This window comes from Manacus candei, unplaced genomic scaffold (assembly GCF_025592945.1).
Source record: "Manacus candei isolate 608988 ecotype Guabito, Panama unplaced genomic scaffold, ASM2559294v1 h1tg000069l, whole genome shotgun sequence".
Lineage (NCBI taxonomy): Eukaryota > Metazoa > Chordata > Aves > Passeriformes > Pipridae > Manacus > Manacus candei.
The window spans coordinates 1,596,868-1,613,958 of record NW_026138117.1 but is presented as its reverse complement, the minus strand read 5'-3'; the positions used below and the strand labels follow the sequence as shown (position 1 = coordinate 1,613,958).

General features: G+C 41.3%; 1 protein-coding gene across 2 annotated transcripts; it reads left to right on the top strand.

Moving 5' to 3' along the window:
• Nucleotides 1–958: 958 nt before the first annotated feature.
• Nucleotides 959–15,962, top strand: NIPA1 (NIPA magnesium transporter 1). Of its 2 annotated transcripts, XM_051806928.1 has the most exons (6): nt 959–1,251; nt 4,355–4,402; nt 5,081–5,176; nt 8,271–8,361; nt 9,611–9,771; nt 10,872–15,962. In XM_051806928.1, exons 1-6 carry the CDS (start codon nt 1,092–1,094, stop codon nt 11,381–11,383), a joined length of 1,068 nt encoding a protein of 355 aa, XP_051662888.1. In that variant the 5' UTR covers nt 959–1,091; the 3' UTR covers nt 11,384–15,962. The 2 variants fall into 2 exon arrangements, with proteins under 2 accessions (XP_051662888.1, XP_051662889.1); XM_051806929.1 differs by lacking the exon at nt 5,081–5,176 and having other exon boundaries at nt 988–1,251.
• Nucleotides 15,963–17,091: the final 1,129 nt, after the last annotated feature.

Genomic DNA, 17,091 nt, shown 5'->3' with positions numbered 1-17,091 from the left:
CAAAGAGAGATCTGTGGCCCCATGATGGCCCACCTGTATTGCTACCAGAGAGATCTCTGGCCTTTCTCCATTACAGCAGAATGGCTTATGTTCTGCCTTCCCAGAACCTGGAAGATACTGAATGATAGCTGAGAGGGGAGGTTCTTGATTTTGAGCATCTCACCTTGCCTGTGCCATTAGGAGAGAGTGAACTTTTTCCTGGAAATAAATGTAGATTCTGGGATTTACTGCTGGACAAAACTGGAGTGATTATGGATCCCATAGTTTTCAGGCAATGTGTATGACTCCTGCCAGTTGGCCGAGGTTTCTCAGTCCGTAGCCACACAGTCCCTCGCTGATCCCCCAGCTCTGCCCAGCACACCGACCTGGACGGCGGCAGAGCGGATCGAGCCGCAGCTCCGGCTCACAGCGGCGGCTGTAGCGGCGGCCTTGAGCCCCCGCCTGGCCCTCGGCTCGCTGCCGCTCTGCCGCCGCAACACCTCGTGCTTTGGCCGGACCGGGGACCAGACATGAATTTTAAAAAACCCGAAGGAAAGCGAGAGCGCTGGAAAGCAGCGCTGCTCCCATACCGGCGGGACTCCTCTGTCCTGCAGACCACATCCCTCTGCTCATCTCGCATCTCTTCGTCTCCCCGCATCCTTTCGCTCTGCTGCCATCCCCCTCTCCTCCCACATCCCTCTGCACATCTTCCCACATCCTTCTCGTCTCCCGCATCCCCCTGCATATCCTCCCACAGCCCTCTGTCCACGGACGCTCGCAGCTCCGAGCTTCTGCTCGGTCTGTCCCCACGCCGGCCCCCCGCACCGCCAGCAGCAGCAGCGGCGCCGGCCCGGCCCGGCGGCATCTCCCTGCCCCGCGGTGCCATCGCGGGGGGCGGCCGGAGCCGTGATGTCAGACCTGCCGTCGGGGCAGCACTGCCGAGGCCATGACGTCACCCTGTGCCGTCCCCGCTCGGGACGGGCGCCAGGAGCCGCCGCTCCCGCCCGGAGCCGCCCCCGGCGCAGCGCAGCGCAGGGCGGGTCCCGGCGCAGAGCCGCTGCCGGGAGCGCTGGGCCCGGGCAGCCGCCGCGCCTGCAGCTCTCGGCGGGGCGATGCGGATGGCGGTCGGTGCGGCAGCGGGCGAGGGGGCAGCGCAGAGCCCCGGCCCCGCCGCCGTGTCGCTGGGCTTGAGCGTAGCCGTGGTCTCCAGCTTGGTGAACGGCTCCACCTTCGTCCTGCAGAAGAAGGGGATCGTGCGGGCCCGCGGGAGAGGTAGGGGCCCGGCGACGCGGTGGCGGCGGGCGGGAGCGCCCCTTCCCGGGCTCTCCAGGCTTCCCTCGGCACCCCCGGTGACCCCCCGGTGCGCGGGACACCGCCCCCGGCCCCGTGCGGGACGGGTTCCCCCTCCCCGGGCAGCCCGGCCGCCCGCGGGGCCGCTCCCTCCCCTCGCCCCCGCGCAGCCCTTCCCGCGCTGCGGCGGCGGCCGGACCGGAGGGGAAGGGGGAGGATGCGGGAGGGCTACCGCGGGACACGGGCACCCCCGGGCCCTGACACGGCCTCTTCCGAGGGGGTGGCGGTGTCGCCTGGAGGGGGGGACATCTTTCTGGTGGCTGGACCGAAGGAGCCGGCCTCAGTTTGTCAACCTGAGCGTGTTTGACATCAGAGGTCCGTGACTGGATCGCGGCACTGGGGAGGTGATAAATGACCGGAGAGACGGCAGGTGGGGATCAGTCAGGATGTATTACGGGTGGAGAACAATGAGAGTGGGTGAAGGTGGGCACCAGCAACAGTTTTCTGATGTATGGTCAGCTCTCTGGTCTTATGTCTCGCTGTAACACAACAGTGAGGACTTCTGTATTGTATGCACGCGCGTGCATACATAGGTTCCTCTTTTTCATGTACTTGTGGGATTTTCCAACCAGTTTCTGTGGCTTTGCTACTTTCTTGCCATGAACAGCATCCGCACATCTTGTCACTTGTTTATTCTAGCCCTTCCAAGTTGCATCGTTGCATCAGTCGTAGTGGTTTTCTCTTGTTGAGAAGAAAGATGCACCAGTAACATGAAATAATTTATTTCTTTTATTTTTCATATTGAAATCCCATGCCTCATTATTGTTGTCTGAGGTGAACGTATTCAGGAACTGACTGTGCTGTCTAGACAGTCTGGCCAAAACAAAACTATATATTCAGAGTGTGAAGATCTTCTGTATTTTATTTTGAAATTGGAGCTCTCCAAAGCATGCAGCTGAACAGCACTTGCTAGTTGCATCATCATGCTTTGAATATAGGAGAATGCAATGTATTTGTTCTTAGTATCATGCTTTTATGTAAGGGGAAAGTTATAAACACAGGTTGCATGAGCCCTTTGGATTCTATTACTGTAGTCAATAGCCATTTGTTTTTGTAGGTGATGGTGTCTATGTATGAGCAGGTGTCCATAGGTACTGGGAACTCTTTCTTATGAAATATCTTTTTTAGTGACCAGGAGAGGCAAGTTATTTTCTTTGTATGCATCTGTGTACATAAATATATATATATTTGTACTTGAGATGGTTCATATTAGAGCAGCAGTTTATTTCCCGTGCCTGCTGCATTTAGCATGTTAATAGTGGATGCAGTGGAGTAAAGCAGGGTTTGGAACTATGTCACTACCAGCTGACAGCGTGATCTAAAAAGTTTGTTTTGCGTTTTCTGCAATGACCTTACAGTTAAAGGCCTCAGACAAACTTTGATTTTGCAAGTACAGTCTCCCTTTCTCTCCAAGATGGCTGTAATACATTTTTGTTGTCCACAGAGAGATCACGTTTGCATCATAAATACAAATTATTTCTTTTTTGTGAAGAAAACAGTGAGAAGATACAAGAGAAAGGAATAACTTTTCATCCCAAGGCAACTGGAGAAAGTTTCCATTTTGCAGTATAGTCGGGTCTAATTACTCCTGAAGAGCTTTCAGTGGAGCAGAGTTAAGTGTGATGGGCATGTGCCTACTTTCTCAGGGCTAGCAGCTGTAAAACATCCTGTTTTGAAGATACTAGTGATGTTTATTTGTGTATCTTGCTGAGCAGTTTGTAGTACTTTCTATTGCTGTGCTCAGTGTGGAGGCATACAGGAAAATACTTCAGGTTTCTCTCTATTTAATGTTATGAAGCAGTGGGGTTCTGCCTTGAATCTAGCAGTTGGAGCTGTGCGTCCGAGATCGTCCGTGTCAGATGATGTCTTTTTTCCACTGGCTTCAGCAGGTGTTATATAATTAACAAGGAGGCACCTCAAGTCTTTTCTGCCCTCTCTATTCAATCAATAATATAGTATCAATTCAATTAGTAATACTTGCCTGGTTAGAAACAGCAGTAAGTGACAAATATTTTTCAAAGTTACCTTACTTGAGTCAATATTTTCTATAATTTCTGCCTCCAACAGTGTTTTTATTTTATATGCAATAACAAAAGCCTAAAAACTTATTACACCCACTCAAAAGCTGGCCATTTCCATTAGTCATTTTTCATCTCATTTCAATTATATAGTTTGATTTCCAGAGTTATAGATTACTGTGTTTTTCTTTCATTTGGGATTTCAGGGTAGGTACAATATTGTCTACTGCTCCAGTGGCTTTTGAGAGAACACCTTCCCAAATAAATGCAGAGCTGTATTGCTAGAAAAAGGAGCAAAACGTAGAAGCATAACGTGATGTGAAGGTTGTGCTTGGAGGAGGCCATGCTTTAGTGTAGAAAGCCTTGATGTTCTACAGAAGCAGAACTTATAAAATGTGGTACACAGGCTCCACATGTGCATATCCCAAGGCCTATAATCTGACAGTGAAAAATAATCATCCTTAAACTTGGGACGTACTAAGGGACAATCCGGAGTTTTTACTCCTCTCTCTGAAACAGAGCAGGATATCAGGAATTCAGAGGCTTCAGTCATAATACTTCCCAGTGCTTAAATGCAGGAGGATTGGTCCACACTACAATCCTGCCAACCTGTGCACCAAAACAATTTCTCTGCTACAATTTTTCTGAAACAATTTCACTGAAGTTATATTAGCAAACTGATTGATCCAAATCATGTTCTGTTTCCACAGGTTTCCCATTCTCCTAGTAGAGGTTTTAATCTGTGTGTTTAAATGTCACCCTCAGAAGCATTTGGTGACATTTTGGATGCTTTTCTACACAATACTATGTTAGCATCAGATAGGTACTTCAAACTGGAAATCAGAACTTCTGACTAATACATTGTCTTAAGAAGGTCTCACTTGGACACATAAGCCAAATCTGAGAACCTTCTCTCTTTTTTTCCCCCCTCACGCTCAGTTGCCTTGAAGAATTGGGTTAAGATGAAGGTCCTTAATAACTATATTTTCCTGTACTTCCTCTTCCAGGTACTTCATACTTAACAGATATAGTATGGTGGTCTGGCACTATTGCAAGTAAGTATCTTAGAAGGTTTGAATTTTTTTTTTTAAGAGGACTTGGGCTTAGATGGTGATACAAGACATCAGGAAATCTGGGTTTTCATATTGAATCTCATACTCACTTGTCATGAAATTCCCATCACCAGAAATATCCCACCATTAGTAATCTCCCACTCTGGCTCCCATGCCTGCTGGTGTTTGAGAAAGCAACACAAGTCACACATCTTTCACACTTCCAAACCACTGAGTACTCGCAGCCCTTGGCAGCCACACACTGCTCTGACTCTGGGTTCCTGCATAGTTTTGTCTCTGGATTGTGGTGGCCTGCTCAGTTTTTAATAAAAGTCAAAGATGAATTAAAAGTTGTCACTCTGCACAAAAGGGCTCATTGAGAACATGTTATTTTTTTAGATCAGAAAGCACTTAACCAGCCTCAATTAAAAAAAAATCCTTTTTGAGTTCTAGTTCAACAGATATAGTTTCAGTTTTGCTTTTAATCTGCAAGATTAATACGAAGCCTTGTGTGGTGCTGATATGAGATCAGTGTAATTTTACCCTTAATTTCTTTTTAAACTCTGCTCACACCAAGTTCATTCTCTGATGTGAATGTGGAGCATGGGGAGCAGCTGGCTTTCTCCTCTTGCAGGTCAGCCCTAGTTCTACCCACAAGCTTAAAATTATACCCACTTTTAGACTCTAATCCAGCCTTTTGTGAATTATTTGGAAATGTTCTGATGCTGTTTCCAAGAAGTATGAGTCCAGTTGTGCCTCTGGTTTTGTGGCAGCAAGGTAAGTCTCTGGTTTTTGTTTTTGTTGTCTTAAAGCTATGCAAAAGGAACAAAAACTGATAGATTCCCTTTGAAGGACGAAGTTCACAAGTGTAAAAGCCAACAGAGCTTCAGAAGGAAGTCTTCAGCTAATTTAACTTGAGTTTAAGTAGTTCTTTGTCAGCTTCCTCCTCTGCCAAGATCACTACTGCCTAAGTAGAAATAAATCTATGTATCAGTCTCATTGTTTATCACTCATGAGGCTCCCATCTGCAGTCTCTGAGCAGAAGGAGTTAAAATAAGAGAGGTTTTATTACAGGACTTATCCTGGTGAATTGGAGAAAACAATTTCATGCTTAAAAGAGCTGACTGAATTGAATGAAGGCAAAACAGCTGAAGGGAATGGTATCAGTTGGCTTTTTTCCCAGCAGCTAGATGCAGGTATTTCAAAACAAAGCCTTAGTAGCTTTACAGAGGAACTGAGAAGAACTGTTATCAATATTATGGACTCAGAATGGCAACAGAGTCACAAACAGCAATAGCAAGGGCCAGGTAGGCACCTATGGGATGCAGAGAAGGGTGATATTTGGGGAATTAGCAATATCCCCAGTTATCTTGATGAAATTATAGCAGCTGATATAATTTTATCAAGCAGAGAATTTGGAGTTTGGATGACTAACAAAACCCACATAAACTCTGTCAACTTGTTTTCATGGTGTTTGTTCAGACGGTGAACAAGCATTTCTGTGTTGGCATACTGACTCAGCATAACGCTACCTAACTGTTTTGGGGCCCTGGGATCCACTGGATTACTGAGGACTTCAAAGGAAGGGCTGCAGATTCTGCTAAGGGACTTTTTCTTTCACTGTAGTCAAAAGAGTGATTGCAGCATGTGTACAGGTATTTCAATGAGCATTAAATTAATTAATTGGCTAATTAATTACACTGCAGGTTTTGATAGCAGCATAGAGGCAGCTGGTTCTTATAGTGGATATGTCTGTGTTAGTATTTTATTGCAGATGGGGAATACACTTGTGAAGCGAATCTCCTGTTTGTCACCATGGATTGGCCTTTATTTCACATTTCATAGCAGAGTTGGAGCTCCTGAACTTGATGTTAAAATGAAACTGCTGGAAGATGCACTCTAGGAACATGCTTAATGCATACAAGCTGCAAATAGATTTCCAGTTCATGGGAGCAGGCCGAAGTTAGCCTGAAATAAAGCCCCTGACATGCCTAGAGCAGATACCTTTTTCTGTACTCCCAGTCTGCTCCTGGTCTCCTTGCTAATGTAGACAGGTCAGTGTGCATCGAGTTTTATGTTGCAATAACTTTGGGGATACTGGTACTTCTTTACCAAGGTTAAACCTTGTTGTGCCTTCAAGAGCTGAAGTCATGTTTTGACTTACAGCATTGATGTGTCTGGAGAGGAATTTTTGTCCAGAGAGAACTGGATAGGTTGGCAGCAAAGGTCCTCATCATCAGGTAGATGGTAACAATGAGATTCTTTTTTTATTTGGTCTTAATTAGTCCTGGTCTGTTATTCATGGTGGTAAGGGACTGTTAATATTACCCATGGTGATACGGAAAACCTCCAGTAAGTTCAGCTGCCTTACAATATGTTTGGTTTGACTGAAACTTCAGAGACCTAATTTGTGGATTGTTGTTGATGCCGTCTGTTAGGAGTTCTTCCAACAGAATGTTAAGACACCTGACCTCCAAAAAAGCAACCTTTTGTCAGAGTTATTTGGAAATGTCTGTAATCTGCAGAAACGCAGCATGCCAACTGTGCTCCATCCCCCATCCAAGATCTGCCCCAGTGCCTTCAGATGCCTTGAAGATAATGCCAGAAGTTGCCACATATATCTGAAAACTAAGCCTGAGGCTGATAGCGGAGTTACTCTGTTCCCAGGGGCAGGGAGACCACCACTGTCTCTTCTGCTTTAGAAATGCTGCTCATCAACTTCTCTGGCTCACTCCTGCATGTAGAGAAAACCTCAGTGAATTTAATTAGTGTAATTTTGCCACACTCTGCAGTTTTGCAAGTTTGTTTGTCTCCTTCATGTTTCCTGTAGGTTACACAGGTCTTCAGCTCTACTGATAATGTGAGCTAAATTGGTAAATTAATTAATGTTTGCACAATGCTTTGCAGGTGTAAAAACCAGGATGATGGTAATAATATTTGATAGTTGAGGGCAGTGCCAGCCTGAGCATAAAGACATCTTGGATTCTTGAAATGTTTTTAAATGCTGATAATGGCTTTTAAGAGCAGCTGGAAATTTGAGCTGTATGTAATTTGTGCTCAGTCTCAAGCTTCTTTCCAGTTACCACAGACCCTGTAACTATGCAAGTACGTTGATCTATTATAAACTTGCCAGCACTTGCAAAACCACCCAGCTTTTATTTTTTAACTGAAAGCTTGAACACATGGACTGTTATCACAGCTGTGATATGCAATAGCGTGGTACATCTTGGAATTTACTTGAATTGGAGGAAAGAAAAATAAGGTTTGAGGCTGTTTCTATGACTTGTCAGGGATCTCTTTACAGTGGTCAGGAATGACTTTTGATGCTCTATAGTGTTATTTGATGTAGTGTATTGAGGAGTCCTTATGCTTGTGCTTAGGATTTCTTCAGAAGATTCCTCAGTACTGTCCTTTTTTTCTCCCAAAAAAGTAGCACTACTGTCAGGAACTATAATCAAGTGCATTTTTTTATGTATGTGCACGTTCTAAAGATGAAAACATGGGTCATATGTACTTTTAGCCTTCCTTATATAAATATTTAAGTTTAATACTGAGATATTTGAATGTCATCTATGAGTGCTTCTAGTTTATAGTCTTGTCTTATGTTCAACTAAGAGAAGTTACAAAAGAGATTATTTACTGTGCCCACTTGGATACTCTTGTGTGGCAAATATAAATCCTATATTAAGAAATAATAAAGAAATATAAAAAACCCCCAGCCATTTTGTTTAAGTGCAAAATTAACAGAGCTAAGCAAATCTGCAACATCTGTTTTCCAGTTAGCTCAGTCTTTCCCGAACAATATTGGGTAAGTTTTGATTACTTCTTTTTACAAAGGGGTTTAAAGGCTTATTTCTGGTTCTTTTCTCAGTGGCTCTGGGTCAAATAGGGAATTTCTTGGCCTACACTGCAGTCCCAACTGTGCTAGTGACGCCCTTGGGAGCTCTTGGCGTTCCATTTGGGTAAGAGTTTGCTTTTCTTGTTCTTATCTGGATGTTGTCACTACTTAATAAAATGTCAGATGGACTCAGTGCTCACTGGAGGACCATGACTGTTAATGATGTGTTATAATGTCACTTATTCCTGTTTTCCCTGGCAAAGCTGGGGCTAGGGGAAGACAGTGGTGAAGAAGGGTTTTCCTGAGTATCTTTTGCTTTATCTATCACTATGATTCAGAACAGATAAACATTTTTTTTCTCCCTTCACTGTGGTTATTCTGGACTCTTCTGCCTATTCTCTTATTCACAGTTCCCTTACTAAGTAGATCTTTCCTTTTGTCTCACAGTCTTTCTCTGCCCTGCTATGCACAGCCCACATGTATTTATTAATGCTGATTTTCATTTCATTAGATTTAACCCCTGTCCTGAAGCAAGGGAGTTCTTTGCATATGCATGCCCTCAGCTTCTTAAATGTTGTGTTTGTGGGCGGCACAGAACAGGCAGTGAGTTTAAGGACTTTAATACGCAACTAAATGTTTTGTGAATAAGTAAACTATAGTCGTGGAACTAATGCAGTGAAAAAGCACAACTCTTTAAAAACAAAGCTGTACATTGCCTCAAGATTTTTCTGCTGACTGCACTGGCCATCTCCTTCAGAGTGTAGATGGCTTTGCATCAGCTTCATGGCTGACTTTAGTTTTATACACAATGAAGCACACTGATGGTGCTCTACTTACCACCTGTTATTTTATCCTAGGCCACATAATTTTGTGTACTTTGGTCAGCTACTTCTCTGAGCTGAGCCCTGTGATCTTTGTAACCAAAGGTCACTTTTATCTCCTGACTACTTAGCACCTATAAAATGGGGCTTAGTCATAGCTCACCAATTTAGAAATGGGTAGATAACTGCCTTTGGGGGCCAGATGTCTGATTTGGGGGGGTTGGGTTTTTGGGGATTTTTTTTTGATGGGGTGATGTGGTGTTGTTTTTTGAGGTGTTGTGGTTAGGAGTTTTGTTGGAGTTTGGGTTTTGTTTTGTTGTGTTGGTTTTTTTCCTGAGATGAGATGTCAAGGATTGAGTAAAACTGTGAATGGATGAATCTTTCCTAAGATAAGTCAGAAATATACCTTCTGAGGATTCACCAACATTTGGTTGAAGATCCACTGACATTTGATAATAATCCTTTAAGAAGGAAATTCATGTGGCACAACACTGTTAGAACATTATTAACAGGATGTAGTCAAACTTTTATTTTTCTTCCTCTTTGTGAAAGGTCCATCTTAGCTTCTTACTTACTGAAAGAGAAACTGAACATTCTTGGCAAGCTGGGATGTTTGCTGAGCTGCGCCGGGTCTGTTGTTCTCATCATCCATTCCCCAAAGTCCGAGAGTGTGACGACTCAGGCTGAGCTTGAAGAGAAGCTTACAAATCCAGGTACTGTGGTTTCTTATGAACTCATAACAATTTTGTGACGTTGAGCAAGAGTACGCAGGAGGAAGAGGCTTAACACTTCTATCAGGTAGGAAAATTGACTTTTGAAGAAAACATGATGTGACAGAGAGAAACCAGTACAGGTTTTGTATAGGAAAACTATGCCTTACTGTACGTAGAACTTGTCATATTTATTGAGATATGTGTGCAGAAAGAAAACGTGGATACTTTTGAAAACACTGTCCTGCACAGCAAGCTCAGAACAATGACACAATAAAGCAAAAAATAGGCTGTTGTATAGAAATAGGCTGTTGAGACATATGTTGAAGTGCCTTTTCTTTCTCAATAGCTGCTGGAGGACACATACTGGTGCTAATATGTTCCAGGCCCAGTTTTATTTTTCTTGCTTAACAGCTAAACGAACAACTATTGTTTTTCCTTTATTTGCTTTAAGTGAAAGTCAACCCTAATAACATCAGCTATTCAAAAAATCTGCAAACAAAGAAAAGAAAACAAATACCCTGGTCTAAATTTACAGTTTAAGTCTGAACAAAATGAATTGGCAATATATTTCTTTAAAACTGTAAAGCATGAGATGTTTTTCACTGATCTAATCTGTGTACTGATGCTATAATGTTAGTGATATGGCTTCACGTTTCTTCCAACTGTCCCTACTCCACTTGCTCACCCTAATGGGATCTAACTTTATGTTTAAGCTCTTTGCTGGATCCACACACCATGCCCTATTGAACTGGTTATGAAGGAGATGTTGTCCCTGCTGTCTGTCATAGGAGGAGACTTTAAGGAGTATAGTCCTGATGGAAGAGAGAATAAAATAAAAATAGCAATCCAAAATCCATTTCAAATGCGCAACAGTGTCATTTACTACATGATGATTTGTTTTACCCAAAGAACATGACATCATCAGTTGCGGATGCCAACAACATCTCTAGAAGCTCAGTGGTTTGGATCTATATTGAATAGCAAATCTTAAGCATGATGTATACTGAAGTTCACTGGTATGACATGATTTGCCTGCTAAAATTTTTAGAAGACCAGGAGTTCTCACCTTGCTATTATCTTGTTTCCTTTTTGTTTTCCAGTTTTCGTGGGTTATCTCTGCATAGTGCTGCTAATGCTTCTCCTGCTTATCTTCTGGATAGCTCCAGCTCATGGACCTACTAATATCATGGTTTACATCAGTATTTGCTCTCTGTTGGGCAGTTTCACTGTTCCTAGTACAAAAGGCATTGGGCTGGCTGCTCAAGATATCTTTCACAATAATCCGTCGAGTCAAAGGGCTCTGTACCTCTGTCTGGTACTTCTGGCAGTATTAGGATGTAGCATTATCATTCAGTTCAGATACATCAATAAGGCACTGGAATGTTTTGACTCCTCTGTGTTTGGTGCCATCTACTACGTTGTGTTTACCACCCTAGTCTTGCTGGCTTCCGCCATCCTTTTCAGGGAATGGAGTAATGTAGGAGTGGTAGATTTTTTGGGAATGGCTTGCGGATTCACCACAGTATCTATTGGAATTGTTCTTATACAAGTCTTCAAGGAATTCAATTTCAATATTGGAGATCTAAATAAACCTAACATGAAAACAGATTAAAATATTTTTTGAGGGGAAACTGGATGGCTCAGGGAAGGATGCAGAGTCCTTAATTTCTAGGTCACTGATTCAAATAGGATTCAGGCAGGTAACTACCCTCTGATGATTTGGTGGCCTATATGAAATGAATTGGAAGCCTCCATCCAGTTTCAAAGGAACAGTTGTCCATGTACCCCAGCCGACACAATAAATGAACTTAATTGCAACCACTGATTGAGTCAGCATAGAGACTGATGTCTTTCTTTACTGTAAAGGGTAGTCCCTCAGAAAAGGTCTGTGGATATTCTGACAGACCTGCATGTGAAAGCTTGTGTTGTGACTTCTGAGGTACCGTTTCTGTGGGCAGAGAACATCAGTTTCTAACTCACTCAATCTGATACCTTCCATCATGAGTGATGTGCACCTTTAAAATAAGGGGGAATAAAAGTGGAACAATTTGTTCATTTCAGTATAGCAGTGTGTTCACTGTCAAGGCTCTGAATTCTGACATAAATGTTGGTTGAACCATGAACTGCAGATTTGTCCTTTTTAATGACTGTCTTGGCAACTTTGTCTGCCATGTGGTGAAGACACTGGGGAGTTTTAAATTGAATTCTTTATACAGAGCAGTGGACCCTTAAATTTCTTTCACTAATTACTTATCAGCTGATGGTTGTGTCCAGGTATGCATTTTTCTTTGTAACTTATGTGCATTAAGACATACTGCATTCATCTGAGAGTTTTTAATTGGGAGCAGACAAAAAGCCTGTGAAGGATATGGAAATGATGCACAGACTCATTGCCTACATGGTGGCTTATTTGTAAGCAGCTCAGAACTGTTTCAGTGCCTTTGCAATCCAAAAATACTGCATAGTTGTGAATGTATTTGTTTCAGCTGGCCTATACTGGTTTAATAATTCAATTTCACTGTCTACAATATTGGACTATATTCAGATTCTAAACACATAAAGCATCTAGAAGGACCCACGTATTTTTGGAAGAATTGACAAACCTGAACTGAAATCCCCAGATGCCTTGACAGCTTCTGAAAAACTCATAGGCCTAATGAGAAGAGGTAATCTACAGGAGTGTTGAAAACAGTCCAGCATACCTTTATTTTAGTTCAGTGACTAAATGCAGGAGACCATTTTGTGAAGCAGCTAATAAATAAAGACCACAAAAAATTTAAGAGAGGGAAGAGCATGAGATTTCTCCTAGCTCCAAAAGATGGTCTGATTTCTCTTGTAATGTGGGCAAATGAGGTTAAAGACTGAAAAAGCTTAGGCATTCAAAGAGCTGAGTTTTAGATAACTGACAGGGACACACATTCAGCTCCAGTAATTTATAGACCTGTGTGAATGGTTCAGCCATAATATGTTGACAAGTAGTACAGATAGCTTAAGCTATGATGGGGATGACTCTGAACAGTTCAGTTTAAACCATTTAGAGGATATTGATTTGTCAAAGAAAGAAACAGTTAATGTTCATGTTCTACTTATATTTGGTAGCTAACATCATGAGTCAAAAACTTAAAAGCTTGCAAAGCAGTGAATGTTTGTTTCCATGTAAGTACAAAACTAGAAGAGTACCATGGAACTCAACACCTCTAGATCAGGACATCTTCTGAGAAAAACAAGAAAACCCAACGTGGTTACAAGACAGTATTTGAGAAAGTTCATGACACTTTATCCAGAAATCATGAATGTAGCTTTGTGGCTGCCTGACAAGAACATGGACTGTGATTAGCAGGGTGTAATACTGTCTGCTCTCGTGATCGTTTTTGTTGACCTGAACTAATGTTTTCTTAAAACTCAGCCTCCACTTTAGTTTAAAATGAATGCTATAAGCCCTACTAATGGCAGCAATAATCGTGAAAGTGAATCCTAAAGATTTAGTATTCTGAAGGGACTGTTCTGAGGGAGTAAGAGTCCTACTGTGTTATTTTCAAGCTTGTTTTATAACTCCAAATTGCAGGGGAGTGACTCTGAGTTGGCAAAAATGTACGTCGCTATAGGCCAGCGTAGTAACTGGGTATCTTAATGAAACAGAGTAGCACTAGCAGAGAAAAGACCATCTACATGGATTTTCAAATATTGTGCAACAACTTGAAGCAGTCAAGTTGTTTTCTCAAAATTCAGATTCAGAGTTCCTGAGTTGCATGTTGGTTTTGTATTAGCCTTTAATCTCTGATGACTTTGGTTAAAAATCTTTAGGTCAGAATTGAAATTATTGTGGTCTTATCTTATTCCTCCTTTGGCCATCTTTGTTTGTCTTGGTTTGTTTTAAAATTAATTATTTATAAAGTGCCTGTCCTATTATGTTAGGTGCATATGCAAATTATTAGTTAATATTAGATTTAAAATAACTTGACTGCCCTGTCTAAACTTTGCCACTTTCTGCTCCACACAAAGTTTACTTGATAAGTGCTCACTATGCAGAGGAAGAATAAAGTAGCAGCCGTGTTCTGTGGTTCTCTGACTATCCTTACAACTGATAAATGTCTGCATAGTTCCCTTCTCCCCAGATGCTCCTCATCTGTGATGATCTTTCTAGAAATGTCTAGTTACCCTTGATGTTTAAAATAGAGATGTCAAAAGCCAGCACACAAGGTGAAAGAAATTCTTGTGGCCTTGCACATCACTTGTATCTGCAGCCTTTTACATCTTGAATGCTAAGTAATGGAAACCTTTGTTTTTGCTATTTTGTTCAGTGTGTAGCAGTTTTCCTTTGAGTTCTGCTGTACCTGGATCTGATTCAGTTCTAACTTTAGAAATGTATTAGCATTTCCTGTTGTCACTGTTGATAAGGTTCTCCCCCACTCCATCCCACACCCTCCTCTTTCTAGGTGTCCTACCTTTTTTAGTCCCATTGCTTTTCTGATTTAAAAGAAGGCAATGTTGAAGTTGAATTTTAGCTGTTCACTCTTTTTGTTTTTATTTCACCCCTTTAATAAGTAAGCACTTTGAATAAGACAGATATCTGAGTTTCATCATCTCAGGGAGCAAATGTGCATAGTTGTCTCCTGAGCTTTGGTGTCCCTTATAGGTCTGCCCTTTTCCCGTTCTCTTGTGTTATGTCTGTTGATAGCTGGGAGCCAGATGACTTCAGTTCTGATTCCAAAGTAGAAGTGGGAGAGGCTATGCATACAAAAAGTGGACTTGTTGCAGTAGTGGAATGCATTTGAATTCAATTCAAATCCATGTGAAAGGCGCTTCACTCTGTATGTCTGACTTCTGTTATACTTGTCAAACATATTTACTTGGTACTCACTTGAGGATAGCTCTTTGATCATTATCCCTTCAGTGTATGGAGGATTTGCATATGTCAGTCACAATCCTTATTAGGTGTCAAACACAAAAATCCCTCAAATGTCCAATAGGAGAATAGAAACCTTTTTGATACAACCAAAAAAAAAATTTGTTACACCTTAAGTACTTCTGTAAAAAAGAAAAATGTCTAAACAAGTTATCTGCTGTACTGACTTTCCAGGACTCTGTATGTGTAAATAGAGCCTATTTATTAGTGAGCTGCAACTAACATAAGAACCTGTCATATCACAGTTTGACAAGTGAAGCTTCCTATTAATAATACTGATTTATATTGGAACATATGTATTTTTCTGAAGTAATTAGCACTGAAAAATGGAAACACTGGATTAATTTTTTTAATCAGTAGAAAGTGAGGTTTACCTTTCCTCTTTATTTAAAAAATAGAGGGTTTGTATTTGAAGAAGTTTAGGGTTAATAAATAGGGGGTGCTTTAAATGGGCAGTTGTTTGCATGTTATACCCCTCTCACATTCTTGTTTCACAAATATAAAACATCAAGGATTCTACAGATCTTCCTTCATTGTCTTGAGATGGTGTAACTGCTGAAGTTTTACTGTTAAATCAAGCATTATCAAATGTTTATCTATTACCTGTTATCTTTGTAATAATTTTTGGTGCTAATATGGCTTAAAGAATGCAGAATTTTGGTCTGTGTTAGGCACCAGTGTGGTCAACAGTTATTATTACTAGTGCCCAAGTGTTTCAGACAGCAGTGTTGAAATGTTATGGATTAAGAAATCTTTTTTAAAAGCTGAAAATAATTTTTGGGTTTTTTTATTATTTGTTCTTGTGTTGGGTCCTCCCATGTCCCCCCCCTTCCTGATAAAGTTGCTCTACAGAGTGGAAAATATTACGCAAAGTGGTATTTTTAAGTTAAATCCTTTTTCAACTGTGGAACTTTCTCTTCTTTTTTTTTTCCCCCTACTTTTTTTTTTTTTTTCCGGAATGTAAAAAATAGTTCTATTGGGATATGGGGAAAAGGTGGATGGCAACAAACATACAGTGTCAGGTTTGGTTGCTTCAATGCTCTTGCAATATAGTTACTACAGATTACATAAAAATGGTTTATTTTATTAGCTTCCGAATAATGTATATATAGATTTGTTAACAGCTTACAAGTCAAGCTTACTCTCTTTGCTTTTTAAAAAATAGTTATAGGCATGTTGTATTTGCCTTGTGTAAATTATTAAAGGCTATTTATTAAGTTTTCTGATAACTAATCTATTTATTAACCTGTATTGTTTTAAAATAAATGATTTATTTCTAGCTCAATGTTTTGTTTTGTGATTCCTCTTTATCCCAGGGGGAGAAAAAAATCAAGTTTCCCACACACTTAGCTGCTTTACAGCCTAATCCCAATTCATAAGCCTAAACTATTTTCATTTACCTTTCATAAAACAGCCGTTTTGCGTTTACACAGAACAGCAGGTTCTTGTGTGGGTACAGATCTGTTGCCACACGAAGGGGTCAGTTGTCCTATACTGGAGTCTACCAGCAGGCTATAGTCTTAATGTCTTCCTTAGACTGAAGTTTGCTCACAGGTAGAATGAACACTTCTCTGGAGAAATGTTTGCTGAGGCCTGAGTCACTTTAAACTGTGTCTTTAGGGTTAACATGTGCTCTGTTCCTGCATTGCTGTACACTGGCTACTTGCTAGTGCTTTTATTTCAAGATCTACTGCTTCACAGTGGGTGTGCATGGAGTGGCAACAGCTGTAAGGAAGTCACCAGTCTTAATTTATTGTCTCTCACAAGAACTTCCTGTGGAATCACTTGGGAAATTACAGTGACTGCCCATCTAATTCTTCATCTGAAATTCCTAGCTACTTGTATCAGGTACTGGCAAATACATGGCTTACAATCTCTTTGTGTGTGTGTGTGTGTGTGTGTGTGTGTGTGTGTGTGTGTGTGTGTGTGTGTTAAGTTTTAGGTGGTTGGTTTTTTTTTAATGGGATTTATGATTAAGAATTGTTTCAGTCTGATTCAGGCATTTGTGGTTTAGGGGATGCATTAGTATTACTGCTGGTCAAAATTTAAAGTTATTTTTAAACAAATTATCTCCTCCAATATTAAACATATGCAGTGGAAAAGACTGGCATAGATTCTTTACTGTAATTTTATTTTTAGAGGTGCTGATGATATTAATGCAACGTACAAAGATAGTCCAAAAAGCTAGAGAGGCTTTTTCTTCTGCATGCAGCATATCTGATTTTTAAGTAGGTAGCATAGAGGAGTGTGTATTTTGAGAACGTTTTATCAGGAGAATTCAACTTTTTAGTTTCCTCTTGTTCATCTCTGGAGTTAGGCCTCTAAGGCAGCAGCACTGTGGTAAAGGCAAATATGCCATTTACACCACTGGTATTGTTGAAAGTCTGGGACTCAGTCAATCCTGAGCATATTTA